We start from the raw sequence: 25,914 nt of genomic DNA on the forward strand, positions 1-25,914 counted from the left end.
AAAGTTATAACTATGGCAGTCAGCAGTTTTACTGTAATTAATTTCATGAAGGCTTTGTGTCACAGCAATGCAATACCTCAGTTCTGACGTTTCAGAGGAGGTTAAATGCTTGCTGCCTGCAAATTACACGCATAATATCTCCTTCTGCTTTGTGGCCTGCGGCTAATATCATCACACGGCTGAATTCACATCACTTCAAAAAATCAAAGAACCATTTGCAAAGATGTTCCAGTCAAAAGAGATGGAGGCAACATCAGGTTGATTTAACACAGCGGTCTCACGGGACACCAAAAACGTTAATTTTGTCCGTTTTTCAGAAGCAGATCCATAGGATACCAAGCAGGCTCTGTTATGCACCTGCGCACTGAAGAAGGTCGTGAGATATCTGAATGAAAGAGGTGCTTGAAGTGAAGTTCTGCTGATAATATGAATCATGTCAGAGTGTCTCAGTCCGAGTCCTTCATTCTGTCTTCAAGTCTGCTCTTTCTGAATCTCTCTACCCTCCTTTCCCTCCAGCGTAAGCTAAGCTTGGAATTCATGGCCAAATGAGGTAATAACTAGACTGAGTCCTAAAAAACAGACCCGTCATGCGAGTCTCAAATGGACTCCACCCATAGATGTTCCAAGTTTAAAACCAGAGCTCCCCACCAGTCTTTTAGAACTGAAGAAGCCACTTGGATGAGTAGTGAAACGTATTCAAGAAAATTCATGCAAGTCCAGTTGCCTTTGTTCTTTTAGCTTCGTTTTTTAGATGCCGTGACCTGGATAATTGAGAATCTTCACAGACATAGACTGAATCCTGTTGCAAAACCTCAGCTGTGAGTGGATTTAATTTGCAAGCCTAAAGCATTAAAATTAGCTATCATGGTCATTATGCATTATTACATTTATTTAGCAGACGCTTTTCTCCAAAGCAACTTCCTATGAACTCTATGTAGTGTTACCAGCCCACACACCTTATTCACCGCAGTGACTTACACTGCTAGATACATTACTTACACTGGGTCACTCATCCATACATTAGTAGAACATACTCCTTCTCTCTATGGGGGAAACTGAAGAGCATATCTTTGGAGTGTGGGAGGAAACCAGAGCACCTGTGGGAAACCAGACACGTGGAAGAACATGCAAACTCCACACAGACTGAGTAGGAATCAAACTCACATCCTTTCGCACCACCCAGGTGCTGTGAGACAGCAGCGCTACTCACTGTGCCACCGTGCCACCGTGCCACCCATATTATTATTATATGTAGCTGAACTTTTGGCAAAGGTCGTTTCCAGTCTGAATTTAATAACTAAGCAGCTTACAGTGATATAGCCATATGTAATGCAGAGCATTATCACACACACACACACACACACACACACACACACACACACACACACACACACGCACACACTGGCTGAAATTGCTGATCCCAACCAGGGTCGTGGTGAGCCAGAGCCTAACCCGGTAACGCAGGGCGTAATGCTGGAGGGGGAGGGGACACACCCAGGACGGGACGCCAGTCCGTCGCAAGGCACCCCAAGCGGGACTCCAACCCCAGACCCACCAGAGAGCAGGCCCCAGCCAAACCTGCTGCACCACCGTATCTCCATACTTTAAGCTCTGTGTGTGAAATATTTTTTTTTTTATTTAAATGTATTAAATGTAGGGGGCACGGTGGTGCCATGAGTTGGACCGGGTCCTGCTCTCCAGTGGGTCTGGGGTTCGAGTCCCGCTTGGAGTGCCTTGCGATGGACTGGCGTCCTGTCCTGGGTGTGTCCCCTCCCCCTCCAGCCTCACGCCCTGAGTTGCCAGGTTAGGCTCCGGCTCCCCGCGATCCCGTCTGGGACAAGCGGTTCAGAAAATGTGTGTATGTGTATTAAATGTCAAAATGATAGCATTTGAACAGTAACTATCTCATATATGCAGGAATTATGAGATATTAAACTGATATGCAATAACTATACTGTTTCCTCTTTAATTTTGGGTTAAAATTTCGGTGTCTAAGACTGCCAACATGAGCTGTTGCTAAAGTAATTGAATGTAATTAAGAAATTTATGCTAATGAATACCTTTTTGTTGTTCTAAAGCACATATTACAGTAATATAAATATGAATTACAGTAATGTGTATGGCTCTTTTCCTTTTAGGGGAAATTTAAATAGGATAATGGGATACTGGAAGGCTACCAGTAAGCTCACATATGGCACTTGGTGCAGTTTTAGATGTCTTGGATGAGAAAAGTCTGCTGAACTAATTTTTTTTAATGAAAATGGGATTCAAGATTTGAAGCTAAGAGTTTAAGGTTCTATAGTTGCACAGAAGAGGTGAAAATATATAAGTTGGGACCTATCTGACATTAGTAAAGACTAACAGGACAGTACTGCCATCTGCTGTTCAGGATTGAGCACCTGGACCTGCACCAGCACCAGTGAGCTGGAGTTTTAGAGTTGGAGTTGAAGCGTTGGAGTTGAACAGTGCTAAAGTTTTGGGGTGTGAGTTGTAGAACTGGAGTTGTAGTATTGCAGAACTGGAAATGGAGTGTAAAAGTTGGTTGAGGTGGACCTGTAGAGTTGGAGTGTTGGAGTTATAGAGATGGAGTGTGGAAGTTGTAAAACTGGAGTTGCTGTGTTGGTGAAGTGGGGTGTTGGAGTTGTAGTGTTGTACAGCTGGAGGTGGAGTTTTAGAGATGGAGCTGAGGCTGCAGTGGTGCAGAACTGGAAAAGGAGTGCTGGAGCTGCAGAGTTAAGAGACTTCTAGTTGCTAAGTAATATAGGTGGAGTGATGGAGCTGTTGAGTTGGAGTTGTAGAGTTGGAGATGCTGTGTCGACATTGTAGAGTTGGGGAGATGAAGTGTTGGAGCTGGCTGAACTGGAGTTGTACAGACAGATGGAGTGTTGGAGTTGTAAAATTTTGGTTGGAGGTTAGAGCTGGAGTTGGAGTTGCACCACTGGAGAAATGGAGCGCTGCAGTTGTAGAGATGGAATGATGGAGTTGTCCAGCTGGAGGTGTAGAGTTGGCGGTACAGCGCTGATGTTGTGAAGTCCAAGTTGTCTGAGTTCGAGATGGTTACGTTGGAGGTGGAGCGCGGAAGTTGTAGACTTGGAGAGTTGTAGAGATGGAAAGATGATGGAATTGTTGAGCTGGAATTGTACAAACAGATTAAGTGCTGGACTTGTAAAATTGGGGTCGATGTGTTGAGGATTGAGTGCTGGAGTTGTAGAGTTGGCAGTAGAGCCTTGAAGTTGTGGAACTGGAGAGACTGGAAGTTGAAGTGGCTGAGCTGGAGTGTTGGAGTTGCGTACCAGCGTACGCAAAGCCCCGGTGCTGCGCGCGCACCCGAACCCGCGCGCGCGCTCGGCTCCTCCTCCCGTTGCAGGATCTCCGCGGGAAAAGGGGGCGGGAGCCGCGAGACACAGGAAGGAAAATCCGCCGAGGAAGCGTGTCTCGAGTCACTTTAACATGTACACTGTACTTTATGTGTGTATATAATTTTACACCCGAGAAGTTTGAAAGGTAAGCGAGGGCGAGCGCTCCGTGTTCGAGTTTTTGTTTTTAAAAATCATTTTAGTGTGGTGTGAAAACCCGTCCGTCGTGAGACCCTCCCTCGGACTCGGAGGTGTTACTGTTTGCCGGGAGAAACACCGACCCCCCCGCCGGGGCTCAAACTGAGTCAAAGTGCCTCAGAAGTGTCTCATTATGGGCACGGAGAGGGGTTAAGAGACACAAAAAGCAAAAAAGCGAGACAGAACTGTGGGAATGTGAATATTTAAGCTCGACTTACGTCTTAATAATTATTTTACAGCGAGCGCTGTGACGTCACGGCACCTGGATACGTTGTGACTCACTCGCTGTTTCTGGACGAAACACGTTCGCCGGTTTAAAAAGTAACTTTGCGCTTTTCCCCAAACCTTTCGAGGACATTTTAAACACTCGATAAGTTCGGGAGCTTTTCTCCAGTTACTCATCCCACTGTTTTTTGGGGTTATAACTGAGAATTATGGTGTATTCATTAATTTTCATCCACACTCAGTGACTCTTCCGAATATGGCGGGTCTACATTTTTACTGTAGACATGATATCTGCTTACTTTATTTTTACTTCTTATTTTGATAGAGGTATTCAGTAATGTACTCGAGTACCTGTATGAAAATTATAATATGTATGTTATGTATACAATATTTACAATTACATTTATTCATTTAGCTGACGCTTTTTCTCCAAAGCGGCTTAAGTTAAGTCTTAACTAAGCCTTAGGTTACAATTATGTACGCATTATACAGCTGGGTAATTTTACTGGAGTAATTCAGGGTAAGTACCTAAGGATTCTACAGCCGGAGGTGAGGCTCAACCCTGCGACCTTTTTGGGTCCAAACAAAGGCAGTCGCTCTAACCACTACGCTACCAGCTGTCCCCATAATAATATATAATCATACAGCTTACAAAAAAAGCCTATATGTGCAATTACTATTTTTTTCTTCAATTAAGAAAAAAATACCCCCAAAAAAACATGTTAAAATCTTAAGATTGTTTTCCATTCACTGGGAGTCTGTCTCTGAACCGTTGCGTGAATAATTCTCTCCAGGCTGAAATGGGAGCCTCTGGACAACCTGTCCTCAACACAGCAGCACCTGTGTCTCGCCACCATTCCTGTCTCCGTGTCACAGTCTGACACAGGAATGAGTCAATTTGCTACCTGTAATCGTGTTGTGCCTGTGCCTGTTTTACTGGTCTCCGCTGGTACAACTAGTTGTCTCGGTTAATGTTACCCCTTCTTTCCCATCATTAGTTGTACTGAATTTCTTTAGCTCTTTAAGCATTTTCTCATTCGTCTAAACCTGAGATCCGTCAGGTTTTTATGTTCTTTTTGGTCAGCACATAATTTTTTAACCTTGGGATGTTTGTTATTCGCGTACTGGTTTTGCCGTAATTATTGTCGCTCGAAGTAGGAAAGGCTGCGTTGCTTTAATCCTGCGGTGGAAAATCTACAGGACGGTTTTGTCAGTATTGCACAGTGTGAAGTTTCCCTTCCGGGATGGATTGCACTCTTTGCTCAGGTTGAACAGTAAGGTCTCACTGTCCCCATCTCTTTGTTTTACTGGAGCACATTCTTGGCAGTGTGTGGCTGTGGAGACACTTGGAACCCGAAGGTCGGTGTTGAGAGTCCTGTAGTGAGCAGTTTGGGGTAAGAAGCTGCTCAGGTGTACAAGTATGATTTTGAAGGAGATATTTGTAAAATGGAAAGCTTTGGGTGAAACATTGACAATGCAATGTGGTGATGATGATGATAATTTGCAAGTCTCAGTTTGCCAGTCTCTTCTGTGTTTTACTATAATTTTTAGTTCTTTGTAAATAAAAGTAGAAGGACTCTCCTAAATATGTTTCCTTGTCTGCAGGAGTCGTGGGTACAGCTAACAACGGAAGAGGTGCTACAGAGCCACACTTAGCTTCGGTGGTGTTTTATGAAGGATAGTGAGGGCCCCGCCGCCAGCGTCTTCCCAGGAATGGTCCCGCATGGTGCAGAATGCGGGTGAAGCAGTAGCGCTCATGCCGCACTCCTAGTTCACTCACCCGTCCATCACACAACACTGAACACCTCCAAGTGTTTGTGAAAATGCCAAGATCCATAGTGCTTCTGGTTGGGCTGGTGCTAGGGCTCCTGATTCGGACCCAGGGTCACAGCTTCTTCACCTGTGAGCCAATCAAGGTGCCTCGCTGCCTCGGAATGACCTACAACATGACCTTCTTCCCCAACATAATGGAGCACTATGACCAGGACATTGCTGCCAGCAAGATGGAGGTGAGTTTGTTTCACCTGAAAGTTGGGGTGGAAATGGGAGATCAGCGAAAACGTTCAATAAGCTTAATAAAACAAATAATTATAACTCCTAAACAGGCAGTCCTGTATTTCACCCAAATCCAAATAAAAGGAGCCTAATACCATAAAATTAAACTGTTGCCTACCTTAAACTACTCTTTTCACAGTCGGATAATAATTTGTGATAACAGCTGAAATGCACTACCTATTTATAGCATCTGTACTGTGTGTTGGTCTCTACAGCATCCGTCCTCTTCCCTCTCCTCACACTGAACTTCACCTCCTTCCATGTACAACGTCGATTGTTCTGGTTATGAGACCAGAACCTGGACAGACTACTTTGTCAAGGTTGTGAGCCTTGACGAATTTGAACTGACATTGTTTAGTTTGGCATTACGGTGCAGTTGACTGCCTCCATGAACTGCGTGAATTTGTCCCTCATCCTTTTCACTTTACCTGCTCTGGTTTACCTGCAGAGAACATGTCTGTGATTCAAGAGCATTTAGCAGCATTGCTGGATGCATCCTGAGATGTGTTGATGCTGTGGGGAACGCACCTGCGTATGCGAAATGTTGCTGTAATTTAGTTACGACAACTTTTTGACTAGTGGATCATTCAAACAAAGAGAAAAACAGAGGAACTGGAATACTTGAAATTTTGAATACTTTCCCATCCATAAACACACAAACAAATAAATAACTGCTTGGCCAGTGCAGGGCTGTGGTGGTCCAGTGCCTCTTCTGGAGTAACAGGATTTGAGGATTGCTGCACACTGGATGGGATGCCAGTCCATCTCACACACACACACTTAGAGTCTTAAATTCACCTGGAACATGTCTTTTGGCTGTGGGAGGAAACCCATGAGAACTTGCAAGAATATACAGACTTCACCTAAACTGAGCCATGCACAAATATTCAGTCAACTAGTCCTTTACATAGATAAATTGTCCAGTAATCTGTTTTCATTGTTAATTTAAATCTTCACTGTAAGCTGCATGGTCTCTTATTATGTGACAGCAATGGCTGTTTTAAATATGTGCATCTCTGTGCCAGATACAGATATAGATATTGTCATGCTCTACCAGATTTCCATTTTTTTCATGAAACGTTTTCCCACTGATTTGTAATTTTAGAAACTGGTTGGGTTTCTTTGGCCTCTGCTGAAGCCTGTGGAATCAGAGGGAGCAGAAAGAGTTCAACTTTGATGTTCTTGGCAGGATTAAACCTTATCTTTCCAAAACTTTAAGGTCGAGCTTTAGTTCCCGGTTGGCTCGGCAGCATGAAAAGCTAAACTGTATAATGATGTTTGCTCATCCATGTGCTCATTTTTTTTTAATGTAAAAGCTTGCAGTGCTTTCTGCACGGTGGCTACTTGGAACCCTGAATGGCAAGGAGAGATCTTGTAAGTTCTTGTACGTCATGAAGGTGCTTGGTGGAGGCTAGCTACCCTTCTCGGCGTCAGTTTTGTGCCACGTCCCGGCTCCCGTGACTGCCCGGGCCTGGGGGAGCTCTGGCTGCTTTATTGTGTTGGAGGCCTTTGATTTCGGGAGGAAGGAGGCACACCCAGCCGTGCACAAAGGCTGGCAGGCATTCCTGGCTCCCGCTCGTGTGCGATAAGCCCAGGTTTTTGAACATCGTCGGATCCCCGTTGTTGTTATTACTGGCAGTCTTTGCCCTCCAGCAACATGTGTGCATTGCTAATGGTAAATTGGAGTAGATTTTTGTGGAAGATTGTCCATATCCTGTATGGAGAGTTTCCCACTTGATGCCATAAAAAGGTTGAATACATTTTTTTTCTTCCTATGAACTGCCCAGCAACAAACCTCACTGATCCATAGAAAGGGTTTGAAATGGAAAGGCACACATATAAATAGAACATGTTTGAAATGCACAAACAAGGCAGGTGAGTAATGGTAGTGTGGCCATACATGCTTTAATGTAGCTCAGGGCCACTGCAGTTTATTTTTCATTGAATGTTGTTACCGTGTGGGAGGAAGCTGGAGCCGGTGAGTAAGAGCCATGTGAACAGGAGACGAGCAGACAAAAGCCTTGTGTCAAAGTGCTTAGCGGCTGCTTTTTAGGCGACGCGGGGAGCACAGCTGACTTTTTATTACACTTCAACCGTTTTATACAGCTGGGGGTTTTTTAGTGAAATGCCTCAACTCAAGTGTCTCACTCAAAGGTTCAGCAAAAAGCTCTCTTAGAAATGGAAATAGCATGAAGTACCAATCCTGTAAACGCCAGTATAAATGAATAAAACATATTGGGGGGATTTTTTTTTTTCTTTTCCCACATGCTAACAGTGTATATATAATTGGCAAGACAGACTGATCCTCATTGGTGCTCCTGAGAACAAAAAGATTTATTTCATCTGTGGTTCAACTTTGTAAAGGGTTTCAGTGCTTAATTACTCAAACACGCACTGAAGAGCAGAGGCGTTGCAATGAGACATTTAAACCTGTCATCCAAAGATTATGTGGTTAGAAGTCCTAAAATAACAAAGGCTGCTCTCAACAGCTGAGAGAGACATCGAGAACACGCTTCTTGTGATCGATGGTCTGTCATACTAGAGAAGCCCTTCCCGCCAAGACTAATTTGTAGGAAGACAGATTTTATTTTTGTTTTGAGCCAACTTTACGTTTCAGGTATTGAAATCGAATTGAGCGGTGATGCCATGTAATGGATATTATACCCTGTAATATAGGGTAAGAAGATGAGATGCCAGAATAGAACCTCGTCTCGCTGGTTCCATGCCGTAGTGTGCTGTAATTGCAGGGTTTTATCACTGATGACTGAGAGGCTTTTTGTGTTGGTTCCTGGAGATCCTTCGGTGGAGGGACACTGCCACGGCGCTCTGCCTTCGGCTCGTTTTTCTTCTACTTTAACGCTCATCCGTTCTCCGCCTTTTTAGCGTTGGGATGTATCCGCTTGCGGCGGCTCCAGGCAAGTTATGCAACGCTGTTTAGTAATGAAGCGTTCATACGGAGAGCGCCGACCTCCACCGCAGCGAGACAAGGCTCGTCTCAGTGCCCCAGTGTGGGGGTCTGTCCAGTTCTTACCGACTTATGTGGTGCCTGCTTTGAATCCTCTGAAAAAATGAAAAGAAAACATATAGGTGGTGTATGAATAGTGGGCTTGTTAGGACAGCTCTGCACTGAGGGGGTAAAGCTATGCGTGCGCAACCACTGTCGACTTCGGCAGGATTAGCGGTTGCTGCACACATGGGCTGACCACCCCCGGGAGGCCTGATGACAAAGAGGAGTAAGAGTTTGGCAGGATGGGGCAGATACATGATGCAAATAATCCTTGTAATAACTTGAGGCATGATAGCGTTCCTCACCTTCTCGTGAACTTCTAAATATTTCTGTTATCCTCAGTGGAATGAAACCTCTAGATACCCGGACAGTAGAAAGCACCGATACTCTTTTTTTTTTTTTTTTTTTTAAAGAAGAGGCTTTGTTTAAGACGGAAGTAAATGCTCATGCCAGAGAGGCCAGTGCCAGCTTGTGTCAGAGCTCTTAAATCCGAGGATGGTCTTTCAGGTGTTCATGCAGCGTTCAGTTTAGTGTCCATGTGTGGTTTGAACGAACGTCTTTCTCAATGGTTTGCAGTGTCCTGTAATGAAATGAAGTGATTTAGTGGTGGAGAGCGTCTCAGATGAGCTCTGTACTCACAAGGGAAAGGTCATGAGGAAGGTCAAATAAAGGTTTCTTAGGGCTATGCTTAAGGTTCAAATTAAGGTTACTTAATCTGAAATTTAAACCGCACCATGACACATAGGGTGGTGCTGGTTCCCCACATGGGTTCGAACTGGACTGCGTGGAATTTTCATGTTCTTCCTGTGTGTGCATAGGTTTCCACTGAGTGCTCTGGTTTCCTCCCATAGTATAGAGAGATGAATTTATTACTCCGATCTGCCTACAGTGTATGTATGTGTCTATGTGTTACATACTCTATTGTGTATATGGATTAATAATTGTAAGTAGCTCAGTATAGTGTAGGTAACATTGTAGGTTCCCATGGACAAAGGTGTCAGCTACATGCAAATGAATAATCATAATGTTTCCACAGGTGAAATAGCAAACCTACTTCATTAATAGCTTCCAAAATGCCAATAAAATGTTATTGTTCTACATGTTATTGTACACAACATGTAACTGACTGTGCAACTTGGCTCATTATAGATCAGATCTTCTTTTTGCAGGTCAGCGTTGCAGTCCTTTTCCTCGCTGCGAAACGTGTCCACTCTGTCCATTGCGGACTTTTAGACAGTCCCTTGTGTGTTGCCAAGCGGGCTTGCAGTAATTTCCTGATTTTCCCCCTCAACCAAAATTCACCCCCCCCCGCACCCCCCGGTCTGGCAGTTCCATTCTTCCGTTTGCACAGTCTGTGAAAGGAGCCCTTTGTTGGACACTCCAGCACATTAGACCTCCAAGAGGCCTTTGGCTTTCAAACAGAGTCATGTGACTGGCAACGAAAACGTGTGCGTTTGACTCCGTGTCTCCTCAGGTTGGACGCCCTGCTGACCAGCGTTTTTCTAGCCGCCAAGCAGAATGGAAGAGTCTGAAGTCCAAGCAGTGAGGCTGAGGGATGTCTTAGTATAGTTGTACTTAGTTAGTTGTACTGTGTGAACCAACTGCAGAAGCAGATGGGGGTGGTTTCTGAGGTTCGGAGGGAGAAAAGAAGAGCAGCAAAGTTATTTATGGAGTTTCATTGAATTGGAAAACCTGCTTTGTTTTGTTTCTGGTAGTCTGTGTTCTGCATTGTATAATTTTTGTAAGCAGAAATGATGACCTATGCAAGAACTTTCATAGCATTTGCAACACAAAGGGTAGTGCAGTAGTGACAAATGTGTAATTTACTGATTTATGATTCCTCTGATGAAGAAGCAAAAATAAACCAGCTAGTTTGGACAGCGCTGACGACTCGCTCATGGGCAGTGGGTTCGAATCCGATTCATTCTTGTGGAGTTACGTGTTCTCCTCATGTTTGTGTGGGTTTCTGCCACGTGCTCTGGTTTCCTCCCACAGTTCAAAGATATGTTTCAGGTGAACCTGTGACTCTACCCAAACTGTGTGTGTGTGCACGCGCGTGTGGGCACTACATTGCTCTGCTTTATAGATAGGTGATTGATTTGTGGAATTTAATGCAGAGTATCTAGAATTACAGGTTACATTGGACCTCAGTGAAAAGCTAATTGAAATTTAGTTTTTAAAAACAAATACTCATGTTTCCGACTGGTTACTGATTTACACATCCCGTGTATCATTCATTGGCTATCCTGTGCTCAATACACTTCACAGCTGTATCAGTGTAGGTTTATTGTACAGGTAGTCTTTGAGGTATGACATCAGCGACCTATGCTGGCTGTCCCGTCAACTTTATTATTACAATATTAGTCCTGACATTTGGTCGTATCGGCTGACGGCGACGCTCCATCCTCTGTATAATAGTATCAGCTGGCCATGGCGCCCCTATATAGCCTTATTAGTTATGGTTTGGCTCTGTCGGTTTTTGGGTGTCTTGCAGCGATTACGGTTTGTTCACAAAACCTTTTGTTTGTAATTTCTCTTGAAATTTCTTTTTGTTTAAAATGGCCAGTATGGGCAAAAGAGTGTTCTGGTGTCGCTGAAAAGAAAAAGCACCTTAGAGATTTAGAAATGAAAGCAAAAATAATGGTGTAATCATGAAAATTATAATACTGTACTGTATTAATTTTCACTAGTATTATTTTAACATGAATAATGGGTATAATTTGTGAAAAATGTAAGAAGCCCTATTATACTATTAATGCAGCATTCACGTACGGTGTTAATTGTTTATATAGCCGTATGGTTTATAAAATACAGAATAAGGGGATTTTCGACTTTCAGCGGTCGTTGGAATGGAACCCCGCTGATGGTCTGTTCTGTTCACAACCCTCACTATGACTCTGTTCATGTATCAGGGAAGGAAAGTAGTGATGCGGAGGTTTAGTGGCTCTGTTGGAGATGAGTGACCCTCTCTCTGTTCTACAGCCCTTCATGCCCCTTATCAACATACAGTGTTCCCCCGATGTGCACCTCTTCTTGTGCCAAGCCTTCGTCCCACCCTGCAAGGGCCACAATGAGGTGGTCCAGCCCTGCCGAGCTCTTTGCGAGGCCGTGTACGCTGACTGCGCCGAGCTGCTGGACACGTTTGGCGTCAGCTGGCCACATGAGCTACAGTGCGACAGGTACCAGCAATGGCAAAGGGGGAGCAAGGGGGATGTCTGCTGTACATATGGAGCAAGACATTACACCCTACATATTTGCATCTGTAAACAGTTTAGGGTTACCAGAGTGCACTTCATAACAGACCAGTACAGCTAAATGATTATCTAAGCAGTTTGTCTGTGAGTAGGTGCCTGCAGAGTTGTCTAGGAAATACAAATCGGATCATGACAGATGGTGTGATGGAAACTTTTACACATTTATGTATCTGTTGGGAGATGAAAAAAACTAGTATGAAAGACATGCATTTTAAGACCACTCCTGAACACTGGAAGGGATTCAGCAGTGCTGAGGTACAGAGAGAAGTCATTCCATCACATTGGTGTCAAAACTGAGAACTGCCAGACTTTCACTTTTGGACCCCTTGTGAAAGCGACTGACACCCTGTAAAAAGATCAGACTAAGAAGAACATGGATATGGTGTTATTAACTCAAGTTCTTTTCCTGTCTTGGGGCACATTTTTATGAGGTGTTTTTTTTTTTTTTTTTGCATATTAAAAAGATGTTTATATTGTTCGTTCAGACTGCAGGAATGCCGTGACTCTCCAGATGGTTCAGCTGGTCCACCAGCGAAGGATATGACCACACCCAGGACCTCCTCATCAGTGGGGAGGGATCTGGGCTTCTGGTGCCCGTTGCCCCTCAAGACTCAGTCTGGACTGGGCTCATCGTTCCTGGGGGTGAAGGACTGCGCACCCCCATGTGGCAGCATGTACTTCAAACCCCACGAGGTGGAGTTCGCCAAGAACTTCATCGGCGTGTCATCCATTGTCTGCCTTTGTGCCACGCTCTTCACCTTCCTCACCTTCCTTATAGACGTCAAGAGGTTCCGTTATCCAGAACGACCCATCATCTTCTACGCCGTGTGCTACAGCTTTGTGTCTCTCATCTACTTTGTGGGCTTCCTGCTAGGCAACAGAGCAGCCTGTGGGCAGGCTGGTGGCCCTGGCTCCGTGGAAACCGTGGTTCTGGGCTCGCAGAACAAGGGTTGCACGCTGCTTTTCATGCTGCTCTATTTCTTCTCGACCGCTGGCATTGTCTGGTGGGTCATCCTCACCATCACTTGGTTCCTTGCAGCAGGGCCCAAGTGGAGCTGCGAGGCCATTGAGAAGAAGGCTGTGTGGTTCCACTCGGCGGCCTGGGGAGTGCCGGGGGCGCTCACGGTCATGCTTCTGGCCCTCAACAAGGTGGAGGGCGACAACATCAGTGGGGTTTGCTTTGTGGGGCTCTATGACCTGGATGCACTACGCTATTTTGTGATGGCTCCGCTCTGCGCTGCCATCCTGGTGGGCCTCTCTCTGATCCTGGCCGGGATCGTCTCGCTCAACCACGTGCGGCAGGTCATCCAGCACGATGAGCGTAACCAGGAAAAGCTGAAGAAGTTCATGATCCGCATCGGCGTGTTCAGCGGCCTGTACCTGGTGCCGCTGGTCACCCTGCTGGGGTGCTATGTCTATGAGCAGGCTCACCGCAGCACTTGGGAGACCACCTGGATCAATGACCGCTGTCAGGAGTACAGCATCCCCTGCTCCTACACGGTACCTCTTTACTCTCTAAAGTGAGATCTTTCAGACTCGCATCTCTTCGGACCTCCTATCTGCTCCGTAAATTTACATTGTATCATTTGTCACAGATACCTTTGTATTTCCTGTTTGTTCTAAATTCTACTACTGGTGATGTTAATGTTATCTGTTTAAAAAATTTTGTGCTCTGCCAGTTGTGTGTGTAGATACCTGTACAATACATGTTTAAACAGTGACATCAGGCAAAATGACTCTACTTTGAGAATTAATAAATGTAAATTTAAAATCCATAAATTTTTGCCTGGCATCATAGGAATTCCTAAATTCATTTGCAGTGGAGTCATGTCCAACCAATTTAATGTTCTGTCTCTTTTCTGGCTTGTAGAAAAAAGAACTGGCTCGCCCAGATCTCTCTCTTTTCCTCGTAAAATACTTAATGACGCTGGTGGTTGGAATATCAGCGGTGTTTTGGGTCAGCAGCAAGAAGACGTGTTCTGAATGGGCATTCTTCTTCAACAGGACTCGCAAGAAAGAGTGAGCCTTCTCTGAGTGTTCTCCCCATATTTGTTTTCGACTATGGGTTACGTTGTTCGTTTATTGCCCAGTTGGCTAAGATGGGTTTAGACTGTACCTGATACTATCCATGTGTAAACTCACAAAATACGGTCTCCTGTGTCATTTAGGCAAAACAGATAGCTCACTTTGGTTACAATATGTTGTCGTTCCCCAGCATCAATTTAAGCAACGTTGCTGATTGCTGTGTCTAAACTTAGGTGATAAGTCTTGTTTCACTTTTTTCTTTTTCCTTAATTGCAGTCCGATCAGCGAGAGCCGCAGAGTTCTGCAGGAGTCCTGTGAGTTCTTCCTCAAGCACAACAGCCGTGTCCAGCACAAGAAGAAGCACTACAAGCCGAGCTCACACAAGCTGAAGGTTGTCTCCAAGTCCATGGGTACGAGCACGGCTGCGACAGCTTCTTCCGTCGTCGCTGTGGCCAATCAAGACGTCACGGGTGCGGCCTCCTTCTCCGAGGTCAGGGGTTCCTCCGAGACGTCCGGGAAGGACAAGGTGGAGCGGGAAAGCACGGCCCGCGGGCCCAGGTCCGAGGAGAGGGAGAAGGCCAGACAGGCCCTCGCTGTTCGTGAAGGGTCTGAGAAGCGAAGCAAGGGAGGCAGTTCTGGAAGGGTCAGCAGTCGTTCTGACAGCTTCCAGAGGGTTCCAGATGGAAGGTGATCCCCTTTATTATATTAGCATGTATATGGGGTCCTCCTAGGCATCATCACTCTAGCAAAATTATTATGATACATGCAGTCAGTGTGTAATTACCAATGAGGAACTCCTCCAACAATTTTGGACCTCAAGAACTTGTTTAAACTGTTGATGCTCCAAAGGTCTAAGAGTTTCATGTTGACTGTCTTAACTGCTTAAGTTCATAAAGAACTTCACTCTTTAGGGTGACACCGAGGAGTGACTTCACAGAGGGCAGGCAGGTGCCCGGTGGACCTCCCCCAGCGCCAAGTTCTGCCCCCAGTGGCAGTAGGAGAGGCTCTGCCCCCCATTCCTCACGTCTGGTCCCTGAGGAAACCAAGGAGAAAGGGAGCAGCTGCTCCAATGCCTGAGAATTGACCCCACTTCCCACTGGCACAGCAGACATGGAGTTTACTGTGCTCCGTTCCGGACCAGTTTCCAGTTTGGCAACCTCTTCACATTCCTTTAATTCAAGGTCATCTTAAGGCTGATATTAGGTCCTGTTGATGAACATAGACCATCTGGGGGTGAGTCAGAGGTCAGAGAACCTCCAACGGACCTGGTTCTACAGGAGTTGTACAGAACCAGAGTCTGCATGGGTGTGACATAACCAGGGGTTCAGGTTCCTGGAAGCTGTGGCTGTAGTAAAGGCCACTTGCATGTTAATGAGGAATGTAAGTGCTATTTGTTACTTCTGAACACTGGAGTCTAGTCTACACACTGAATTATGATGGAACACGGACATCTGTTAAAACATAAGACTTCTCAAAGCGCAGTTCATAGAATGAGTATTCAAGTCATAAGTGTTAGTGATGCCATACACTCAATAGTCTTTCCTTTTTGTATTTTCTCATATGTAATTGTAAAGAAACTGTAAAAATAAGCATACTTGGTTCAGCTCCAAAACACTTGCAATGATTTGTCAAACCTATTTTTAATTTTTCAACTACAAGTTTATACAAAGTCAGTTACCTTGATAATTGCCCCTTACCTACAGCCCTTCTGTAAATTATTTTATACTCTTTAACAAACTTAAGGTGTCTTAGTATTAAATATGTGGAATGTTTAGTCAATGCAAATTGTCTCCAAAGAGCTGTAATGTGCATTTGACACCTGAATCCTGCTCAGAAATTCAACCTCTAATTACTTTCCCATTTGTGCCTTTAAATTTAATGTATAGAAATCTTATGACTCTGTAGGAACATTCCAGTGTATGTTTTGTGACACATGGATATTACTGATTCTTTAAAAGTATAATAGTGTAAGGTAACTCAAACAAAGTACACAAATTACATAAGAAGAAATAAAGTACACAAAGTATGAGAGTTACAACTTTGGGTTGATATTTTATTTTGTGGATTAAAACAGTATAGCTATAGTTTACTTAAATGTACTGTTTTTTAAATATGGCTTTTTCATTGCAACAGTACCTGTCGAGTCAATGCAGAAAATGTATTATTTTGAAGAAACGGCTATGATAGTTACCAAAGTAAATAACATATCATATAAAAAAGTCTCTGAACTACTTTTGCAAAGTTTAAGGTTCTGCTTTTAACTGGAATCTACATATGTTTTCCTGTAAACTACAGTATAAATCTTTTCCAAGGTTTAATACTTTTTTTAACTTTTGTATAATACTACTAGAAAAGGTCAAATTTGTGTGGTGAAAGTATACATTATATATTTTACTGTAATGTTCTCTGTAATGTATTTTTCCAGTTTCTGAATACTACCTGTATTGATTCAAAATTCTCATAAGTTCTGTTTCTTAGTGAGATGAATATGTTGTGCTCTGTATAGATCATATTCACGAGAAAGATCTGAACTCATTTTAGTCTTAATGAGGGACAAATGGATAACTGGAAAATATTCAAAAGGGAATAAGTTTAAAAAAAAAAAAAAAAAAAATCTAATTCCTGTGTACTGCTGTATGTTTGCTCAATGGTTATATTGTGTAATTGTTCCATAATGCATCATTTGCCATAAAACATATACAAATCAAGGAAATAACGTTGCTGGTAAGTAGTTTTTTTTTTCTTTTTTAAAGAACTAAACAAGCTTTTTTTATTATTTAAAGCAAGAATACACCCAAATGTACTGTGCTTTAACTAAATATTTGAGCATTTTACACTGTTAACTGCATTGAATGTTGCTTCTTTGGGCCATAATAACTGTTTATGAAATCCAGGTTTTCTCTCAGCTAATTCAAACTTTTCTGTAACCACAAATTCTCTGGACATTAGGCCATAAAGAGTCTTGAGTGGGCATTTCTTTAGAGGTTATAGAGGGTATATTTATCATTTTGTTTCCATCCTTTTCAGTAGTGGTGTGTTTTCCTCCCCAGGGAGGAGTACAAACAGGGGCTCATTGTTTCTTCTGGTTATAAGTAAATAAGTCTTAACCTGCTGTTTCATTGTGGCTTGAGCCAAAGTAAGAATTCCTGCATTAATGTGTGTTTGTGTGACTGCTGTGTCTCCGCTGAATTTAGCTTTTCTGTATTTCTATCAATGTGAGGTTTTCAGTGATGTTGCAACAAAAATTACGGCGATAAAGGGAAATCTGGCTTTATACCTTTCACGATGGCAATATTTTAAAATGTGATGAGCTTTTTGCTTTTCTGTTTTTATTAAAAAAAATCCTTCATTCACAACAAACTTTAGATTTACTTATATTTACTTTGTGTCCTTTTTAATTGCATATTTGTATTAGTTTTACAGGTTTTGTATTTTTTTTAAAAAACTTCTATATGCTAAACTCTTTAAATAAAACTACTGTGGATTAATCCATTGCAGAAGACATGTTTTAAAAAATCTCTCCTAAATTGTACTTGCTGCACTGCAGAGTCCCAAGGCACCTTAGGACACTGGCATGTATTTTAATTAGCTGATACTTTTCTCCAAATACAATTTTAAGTTACCTGGAGCAATTTGGTGCGAGTCAGCGAGTGCCTTGCTCATGGATACTACAACAGAAGGTAGGATTCGAACCTTCGACCTCTCAATCAAAGGTGGCACTACTCCATCTGCTGCCCTTATACTTTTAAAATAAATATAATGTACAAACTGTACACATATATGCCAAAAGCTTTTTTGCTGGTTCTCAGGAGGATGTTGTGACACACAGTTGTTTATAGGCTCAAAACCCCAAATCTGGGAGTCCCGCCTTATTCCCTGCAATGACCACGTGGCAGCAATGCAGTCCTAACCGTAGGATAGCGCGTGTCGGGGTTTCCTTTCCGAATGAAGCGATCTGTTCACACAGAGCCGTAGGAAAGACATCACTGATCGATGGGCTCCAGTCTGTGCCGCTCGCGGCTCCATGGCGGCATCTGCTCCGTTTTATTCCCGTGTAAAACCCCGTGTCTCTCTTTGGGGGGGGGGGGCTTCTTTGTAAGCGCAAATTCCTAAGTGCCCAGGGCTTTATTTATTTATTTTTTTTTTTCTGAGGGGGTGGTGGGCCTCGGGGTCCGAAAGGCGCGACTCTGCGCGCCGCCGGGAGCGCGCGCTCCTGCGCACGGCCCCGCCCTCTGTCGCGCGCGGACCCGCGCGGGGCTGGACTCGCAGCCCCTCGCCCTGCCCTCCCCAGTGCGCTCCCCCCCGCCGACCCGCTCGCCATGCGCTCCCTGCCGGCTCGCGTGCTGCTCCTCTCCGGGCTCCTCGTGTCTCTCTTCGGGGCCGAGAAGGTGAAACAGCGCGGACTTCGCCAGCGGGACGCGGAGTTCACCGAGAGAGTGAGACTTCCCACATATTATTTATTTATTTTTATGCATGCCGTTATGTCTGTCTCAAGTAACACAACAAGAGTGGAGTGGAGTGAAGCGCAGAGATTCGGGATGAATTCATGTTCATCGCCAGCATGTAGCAAACAAAATGATACAAGTAGTTGATATGTGTGCGGGAAGAAAAAAAAAAACATATATACAGTACTGTATATATAAATGGAAACAACTTTTTCAATTCATCTGGCGTACTTGATAAGAGGAGAATATGTATATAATTAATAGATTACTTTGTAACGGTTGATATAGATAAATCAGATGAAAGACTTCATACACTCTGTTGAATAGATGATCTGTGTTTGGTAAATCTCGAAACAAGCCACTGACAGAGTTTTCGATTCTGTCAATTCAGTTATTGAAATTATGTAGTTCTTGAATGTAGGTTAATGAAAGCACATGTAGGAAAGTGGGAGAAACTGAAACATTAAGGGAGAATGGCTTTGCATTTTAGATGTTGGCAATAAAAGTTGATAGAAGCTACTTTTTTGCCTTAAATGAGAGAAATAAATGGCACGTTTCGGAGGGGCCTCCTCGGCCACAGCAGACCCTCTCTCTGGTAGACGCTTCTGAGTTTGCACAGTCCCTGCACTGGTTGCCCTGGGACCCCTCGGGACGTCAGGAAGACGACTCCAGTTCATGAACTGTGTCGGGGGATTCGTGTCTATAGCATTATACTTTTACTGAAAGAATGGCAGGAGAGAGGCTTTGGAACTAGTTCTGGAATGCTGACACCGTACTGTAGGGGACGAAACTATCTGGTTGAAGACGCAAGTGGATTTCTTGAAAGAAAATCAACCCTGCAGGTCCAGGATTGGCCGCTGTTTTGATGCACATTGTTTGTGTCACTTTCTAGTGCACTGGAAGCGAAACAGACAGCGAGAACTGTGCGAGGGACCCAACAGATGGCCCATTCTTTCATGTAAATGTGGTAACGCTCTACACTCACCTTTTCCAGAACCCCCATCCAGACCCACAGACGGGGTGGCACTGTGTGTTCTCTGTATACCTGCCAAGCTGCTCCCTGGTGCTCTGCCAAAGTCTAGTTTACCGTAGTTTGCCGCTGCTTTGGCTTGGATCTCAGCAGCAGCCGTGTAAACCGGGTTGGCGATTATTCAGAGATGGGCTGTGGTAACTGCTGCTACGTTTGGTGAGCTGCTGAGCTGCATAGTCCCAAGTCTCCCTCTCTCTCTCTGTTTATATTCTGCGTGTGGATGGGAGTGTGCGGATGTGCATGCACTATGACAGCACCTGATAGATACAGCGTGATACCTCTCAGTATGATTGTTAATTTCTATTCAAAGTGAAGTGTACCTTATGAAACGATAATGCTGCTCTCTCTCTTTGAAGGGCTCAGTATCAGTTTTATTTGTGGCACGATGAACTGTGGAGAATAATGCTGAATCTAAATTGATGGACATTAGCTCTGTACACTGGCTCCTCGTTTTATGAACGGTTGAGTTACACGTTTTCGGAGATACAAACACACACACACACACACACACACACATTTTCAGAAACAAACATTTCGTTGAATATTTGCTTTCGATAGGATTTTTGTTACACATCAATTTTCTGTAAATTCTCCCTGTAGCAGACTGAATTCCACTTGTTTGCCAAGCTGTAAAGTGTACCCAAGCAGAACATTTTTACTTTGTCACTTTAAACTTTAAAATGTTTTAGTTTAATATAACCTTAACTTGAAATTTCTATGAAAACATACCTCAAAGTATTTTATTTTTATTGCTATATCCAAGACTTTTACAGAACCTCACTTGGAAACAAATCTATGGACGTCTGTATAATTAAGCTTTTACTGATTGCAAATTTGTAGTAAATTGTCTGGAGTTAAGAACAAATTAATTTATGAACAGATTTCTGTTCTCAACTGTTTTTGTGAGCTGAGGAGTCGATGTATAGTGTAGCCTGTTTGTGACTCTGCCATTTGTGTAAATTTACTTCTATGGATTCAAAGGGGTAAATGCACCTGGATTGAAAGACACCTTCAGGTGTAGATATCTTGACTTGTTTTTTTTTTTTTTTTTTTTTAAATAAATCCATATTTATGACTGATCATATGAAAGCAAGTCACCCTTAAATGGCACACGTTGCACATGGACAGATTCTGTTTACACGAAATTGCTTTCTCGCTGCATGAGAGCTATTTGTAGCTGTTTGGATCGGCGGTGCACTGACAACATGTGGAAATGGAGCACAATAAAGAAACCTAATTGACGGTTGTACTTTTGCAGCTTCTCGAAATTACTCTTTACTCTGCTTCCGAAGAAAGTGTAGTTAAAACCGCCTCAACTTGGACGGTTTAGAAAGCCGAGAGCCTTGCTTCTGCAAAGTGCAGTTAAACCAAGAATGCGACCGTCAAACACGTGGCCTTAGTTTTATATTTAAAGGCAGTGAAAGAATGTTTTCCTTCTTTGGTAGAAGCTTAAGTTCTCAACTCCAGAGATGTCAGCGATGGATGTATAATTGGAGCTCACTGACCAGATTGCATCAACATGACTGATTGCTCACTGGTTTGAATTCATATTTCATAATCATGTCTGATAATGTAACTGGACAAAAAAAGTCATCCCTGTAGGTTCAGGGACCCCTTGTCCATGGTGCTCAGCCCTTGTGGCTTTGCCAGGCCAGGATATCTACACCACTGACCACCTGGTTGCTCATTCACACCTTGCTGATCGCTGTGGACATACAGGCTTTAGGCTGGAGTCACATGGAGCATCTGTACTTTAAAGTCCACTGATGCAAAGAAGGACATTAGATATGTTTCAGGATGTCGTCTGAGGTTAGTAAAAACTCTTTAAAGGCATTAATTTGTCTGCAGTTAAATGAAAAGGCAATAAAATCTGTTGCAGTGTTAATTACTGCTACTTTTTCCAAGGACTTCTACCCCTTAATGGGCCCATACACTGTCTTCAGATTGGATGCCTAGATCCTACATCTCAGAGGCTTTCTTTCGAGATGTTGCTCACGTGATCTGCAGTCCACATCACTCATCTGAGAGTGTGGTGACTGAACCATCGTTCCTCTCTCTCCAGCAGCTCCCCAGGTGATCGGCCACCACGGTTTTCTCGCCGGCCAACGCAGATCTGCGTTTTTGGCCGGACTGAGCTGCCGTCTAGACGGCTGCTATTGAGCCTGAGAAATGTTATAATTTACTTAATACTAGACTCCCGATGCAGACCTTTTCTTTAACATAATGGGGCATGTGCCTTTTTCCCATATGCACATGTTGGCACGGACTTTTAAAAATAGACTCCGCGTTATGTAAGCTTTCCATGACTTCAGATTTGTTTTTGCCTGCCGGCGCTCCACCAGATGCAGTTGCCTGATTTCCAGTGAAGCTGCCCTTTCTTTTTCATACGGGATCACGGAGACTGCAGTGTACTTACTGCTGCATAATCTCTCATAAGAACAGTGCTCTATTGTGGCCGATTGTGCGCCAGAGATGGGCACATGGGCCGAGATGGCAGGTTTCATTAAGAAAAGCGACAAACCAAAATACGGTTGTAAAATTTTTTAGGTACGACACAAAGGTACAGACCTAGGGTACGCACTGATATAGGAAATCCAACCCATCCCATCTTGGGGGAGCCTTCCTGCCCCACAGCTCTCAGACCAGCTGCTTAAATTTCTGCATTAATTGCTCCTCAGCTGCAAGTGCCTGGTATTAATTAATCATTTAGTTCATACACTTTTCGTAGCAGTATAAACTGAAAGAGTTCATACCATTGTATTCTTTAACCCTAACCCAACAATTTACAGCTGTCTGACAACTGGATTATGTCTAATCTTTGCTGACACCAGTTCTTTATCAACCATATCAGCTGCTCTTCTTAGCTACAGGACCACTGTAACACACTAGAAACCCCCAGAGGGAACATTGGTACTTGATCCCCTGGAGGTGTATTTTCCTCCTGTTTCTTTGATCTGGAAGTTTCTTTGTTTTCCTCTCCTCAGTTGCCACTCAACTGACTCATATACCGATTCAAACCAATATATTTGTCTCCTGGTTTTCCATCTTCTCTTCCGTATCACTGGCGCTCCGTCGTCACTCTGAGAAGAGCACTTTGTACAAAAAAATTGAACTGAAATAATGTTCAAACCGAAATAAACTGCAAAAAAGTGCATGGCCAGTTCAGTTTTACTTGGGTCAGTGGTGCATGTGGTGGGGTGGGGGATGTGGTTTGTTGCAGGAGGAAGTGTCCTGCATTCCACATGGCCTGTGTTCTGGTTCCCCGTCTCGACCGGTATGAGGCATGGGATTTTCTCCAGAACAAACCATCTGGTGACCCTCTCTGCGATACGGACGACATCTGTGCAAGCGGTGATGAAGTGGATGTGAATCATGCTCCAGTAACCCAGGCCCTTGACCGCAGATATGAGATGACCGGGATATTTCTCGACACAAAGCTTACTCACAGTCTGTTTCAGCGTTTCTTCCTTCTGTCCTCTTGTAAAGTCAGAATATCTAAAGCTAAATGCAGGCAGCCTCAGTTTGTTTGTGGTGGTGACGGCATCTTTGGCGTATTGTCGTATCCTATCCATGCAGGATTTTACTTGATGTATGTGGTGGCGGCAAGGTGGTGGCTGTCTGTGGGTTCTAAAATGGGTTCAAATCGCACTGTTTGTGTGGAGTTTGCATGTTCTTGTGTCTGCATGGGTTTCTTCCGGGTACTCTGGTTTCTTCCCACACTTCAGATATTTCCCAGGTAAACTACTCACTCTAAACTCTTCACTGTATGTGTGTGTGTGATTGCCCTGTGATGTACTGATTTCCCTTGCCATGATCACGCCCCATGCTTCCAGGATAGGCTCCAGGCCACAGTGACCCTCAATTTGTCAGTTAATTACAGAAAATGTATTTATGTTTTGATATGTCCGTTTTTTTACCCAGTACATGGAAGCAGCAGGGGGCATAGCAGTTGGCAGGGTTGGCAGTGTAACCATACAGCTGAAAGACTCCGTTTCGAATCCCTGCTCCTGATAGAGTACCCTTGAGAAAGGTACTGGTCATGAATTAGTAACAATTACCCAGCTGTAAAAAGGGGTAAATCACTGTAAATCACTTACCATATGAACCTAGTACCTAGTACTTCGAGTCACCTTGGACAAAGGGATCAGCTGAAAGGATAAATGTTTACTGAATAATTGTACTCTGATCTTTTCATTCTTATGGAACTAGAATCGATAAAGCCAGTTATTTACATAATTAATACTATAGTAATAAAAACAAAAATTTAATTATTTAATGACTAAACAGCTTCAGTTCTTTCAGTGTTGAGGTCAGTTGTCAACATGCCAGCTGTTAGTTGTTTGAAGAACCAGGGAGATGTGCTCACGCTGCGGTCCTGCAGGCCCTCGACCGGAGAGCTGCGACACGTATAAACACACCGGCAGTGATCGCGGGTGGAAGACAAACTCTTCTAGCTATGAATCGCACGGCTCACGAAGGAGTCCAGCTGCTGTGTCCATGTGAAACTGAGCAGATATGAGCCCCCATGATGAATTTTCCAGGGCAAGGAGGTAGGGGGGCACAGCTGCTGAAGACAAAGGCAGATGGTTCAGAGTTTGAGGAATCTGAGCCGTGGCGTCCATGGTGACAGCTAAACGCGTGAAGAAGGACTGGAAGGACATCTGCAGTGAGGACCCAGCGGTAGCCACTTCCTTTTCCTGTCTCTCTCTCTTTCTCGCAGTATAACGGCTGCCTGCAGGGCCCGCCGGGCACACCGGGAAGGGAGGGCAATCCAGGTGTGAACGGCATTCCCGGGACCCCCGGCATCCCAGGGAGGGACGGCCAGAAGGGCGAGAAGGGGGAGTGCGAGAGGGAGATCTTCGAGGAACCATGGAAACCCAACTACAAACAGTGCGCCTGGAACTCGCTCAACTACGGCATCGACCTGGGAAAAATCGCGGTAAGAACCAAGTCAATCTGTCACACGTGTACCAATAACAATTAATACTATGAAGTCAAAGCTCAAAGTTACCATGACAGGGCAGCCGGGACTTGAACCCACAACCGCCCGGTGACGAGTCCAGCCCCTGACTAGATTGCGTTCTGCCACCGCAGGAGTGCACGTTCACCAAGATGCGCTCGGACAGCGCTCTGAGGGTCCTCTTCAGCGGCTCCCTCAGGCTCAAGTGCCGCACGGCCTGCTGCCAGCGCTGGTACTTTACCTTCAACGGCGCCGAGTGCTCGGGTCCGCTGCCCATCGAGTCCATCATCTACCTGGACCAGGGCAGCCCTGAGCTCAACTCCACCATCAACATTCACCGCACCTCGGCAGGTAGGACACCACAGCCCAGGAGCCGCGAGGTACCGGCGCTACCCGCTGTGCCACCTTGCTGCCCCCGATTATATATTATTTGCAATTTTCGATCTCGCTCGGCAGCTACTGAGTAATATGTTCCAGCGATTGATCCATCCATATGGTATTTATACATATTTTCAGAGAGTAACTGATTACGAGTTCAGGTAGTAGTAAGCTTGGATATTGTATTTTTTATCATTATATTTTTAATGCACTCGGGTGAAGTTTGATTATTCTACTGTTTGTCACACGAAATGGTTTTGAACAATAAACCCCAATTCCCCCATAGAAAAATTAGCTGAATGACATATGCTGAACAGTTATGTTTTAAATTCATTTTTACACAGCTCTTCTCACCAAAGTGAGAAACACTGAACAGTGTGGTTGTCAGTGACCCCTATTACAGGGTGTGAGAAGCAGCAGTTAGTTATGTACAGAGTGAAGCAGTTGGCAGTCGAGGAGAGGAAAACAAAAAAACTCCCAAAAGCAAAGGGGGATGAAAATAAAAATTGGAGGGGGAGGGGGGGGTTGCAGCCACTGCTACTTGGACCTGCAGTGTTTTTTCAAAAAATTGATTTACTCTTTGTTTTGTCCAGTGGAGGGTCTCTGCGAGGGGATCCACGCTGGCCTGGTGGATGTGGCCATATGGGTGGGCACCTGTGCCGACTACCCGCGAGGGGACGCCTCCACGGGATGGAACTCCGTGTCCCGGATCATCATCGAGGAGTTATCGAAATGAGGCCCCCGAGCCCCGCCGCGCCCCCAGTCCGGGACCCCCGGATCTGCCCGACCGTGACGGCGTCCCACCGGTGGGAAACATCCGTCAGTCACACGCTCGACAGCTGCCTTTTTGGATGTCAGGAAATTGTTTATCATATGGGTTATGCTTCAGGGTGGGATTAAACTTGGACCATCTGATAATCCCACGTGAGGAGTTTGTTACTATTGGTGCATTTTTTTTGTATTCGGTGACTTTCGGTTTCA

At 44.4% G+C, this 25,914-nt stretch overlaps 2 protein-coding genes across 3 annotated transcripts; both read left to right on the forward strand.

Moving 5' to 3' along the window:
- Window positions 1–3,382: 3,382 nt before the first annotated feature.
- On the forward strand, window positions 3,383–16,104 carry fzd6 (frizzled class receptor 6). Of its 2 annotated transcripts, XM_018762701.2 has the most exons (7): window positions 3,383–3,504; window positions 5,385–5,788; window positions 11,824–12,020; window positions 12,581–13,595; window positions 13,966–14,114; window positions 14,397–14,807; window positions 15,032–16,104. In XM_018762701.2, the coding sequence occupies exons 2-7, from the start codon at window positions 5,603–5,605 to the stop codon at window positions 15,195–15,197; spliced, it is 2,124 nt and encodes a 707-aa protein (XP_018618217.1). In that variant the 5' UTR covers window positions 3,383–3,504; window positions 5,385–5,602; the 3' UTR covers window positions 15,198–16,104. The 2 variants fall into 2 exon arrangements, with proteins under 2 accessions (XP_018618217.1, XP_018618218.1); XM_018762702.2 differs by lacking the exon at window positions 5,385–5,788.
- A 2,190-nt stretch (window positions 16,105–18,294) lies between these two features.
- Window positions 18,295–25,885, forward strand: LOC108940537 (collagen triple helix repeat-containing protein 1-like). The gene is made up of 4 exons (XM_018762781.2): window positions 18,295–18,556; window positions 24,316–24,534; window positions 24,690–24,906; window positions 25,527–25,885. The coding sequence occupies exons 1-4, from the start codon at window positions 18,440–18,442 to the stop codon at window positions 25,667–25,669; spliced, it is 696 nt and encodes a 231-aa protein (XP_018618297.2). The 5' UTR covers window positions 18,295–18,439; the 3' UTR covers window positions 25,670–25,885.
- Window positions 25,886–25,914: the final 29 nt, after the last annotated feature.

Source organism: Scleropages formosus, chromosome 18, assembly GCF_900964775.1.
Source record: "Scleropages formosus chromosome 18, fSclFor1.1, whole genome shotgun sequence".
NCBI lineage: Eukaryota > Metazoa > Chordata > Actinopteri > Osteoglossiformes > Osteoglossidae > Scleropages > Scleropages formosus.

Bases quoted from the DNA above. Each gene is read 5' to 3' on its own strand.
- LOC108940537 (XM_018762781.2), top strand. From the start codon at position 18,440: ATGCGCTCCCTGCCGGCTCGCGTGCTGCTCCTCTCCGGGCTCCTCGTG. The intron at 18,557-24,315 runs GTGAGACTTCCC...TCTTTCTCGCAG, and splicing joins ACGCGGAGTTCACCGAGAGA to TATAACGGCTGCCTGCAGGG. The intron at 24,535-24,689 runs GTAAGAACCAAG...CTGCCACCGCAG, and splicing joins TCGACCTGGGAAAAATCGCG to GAGTGCACGTTCACCAAGAT.
- fzd6 (XM_018762701.2), top strand. From the start codon at position 5,603: ATGCCAAGATCCATAGTGCTTCTGGTTGGGCTGGTGCTAGGGCTCCTG. The intron at 12,021-12,580 runs GTACCAGCAATG...TTGTTCGTTCAG, and splicing joins CATGAGCTACAGTGCGACAG to ACTGCAGGAATGCCGTGACT. The intron at 14,115-14,396 runs GTGAGCCTTCTC...CCTTAATTGCAG, and splicing joins AACAGGACTCGCAAGAAAGA to TCCGATCAGCGAGAGCCGCA.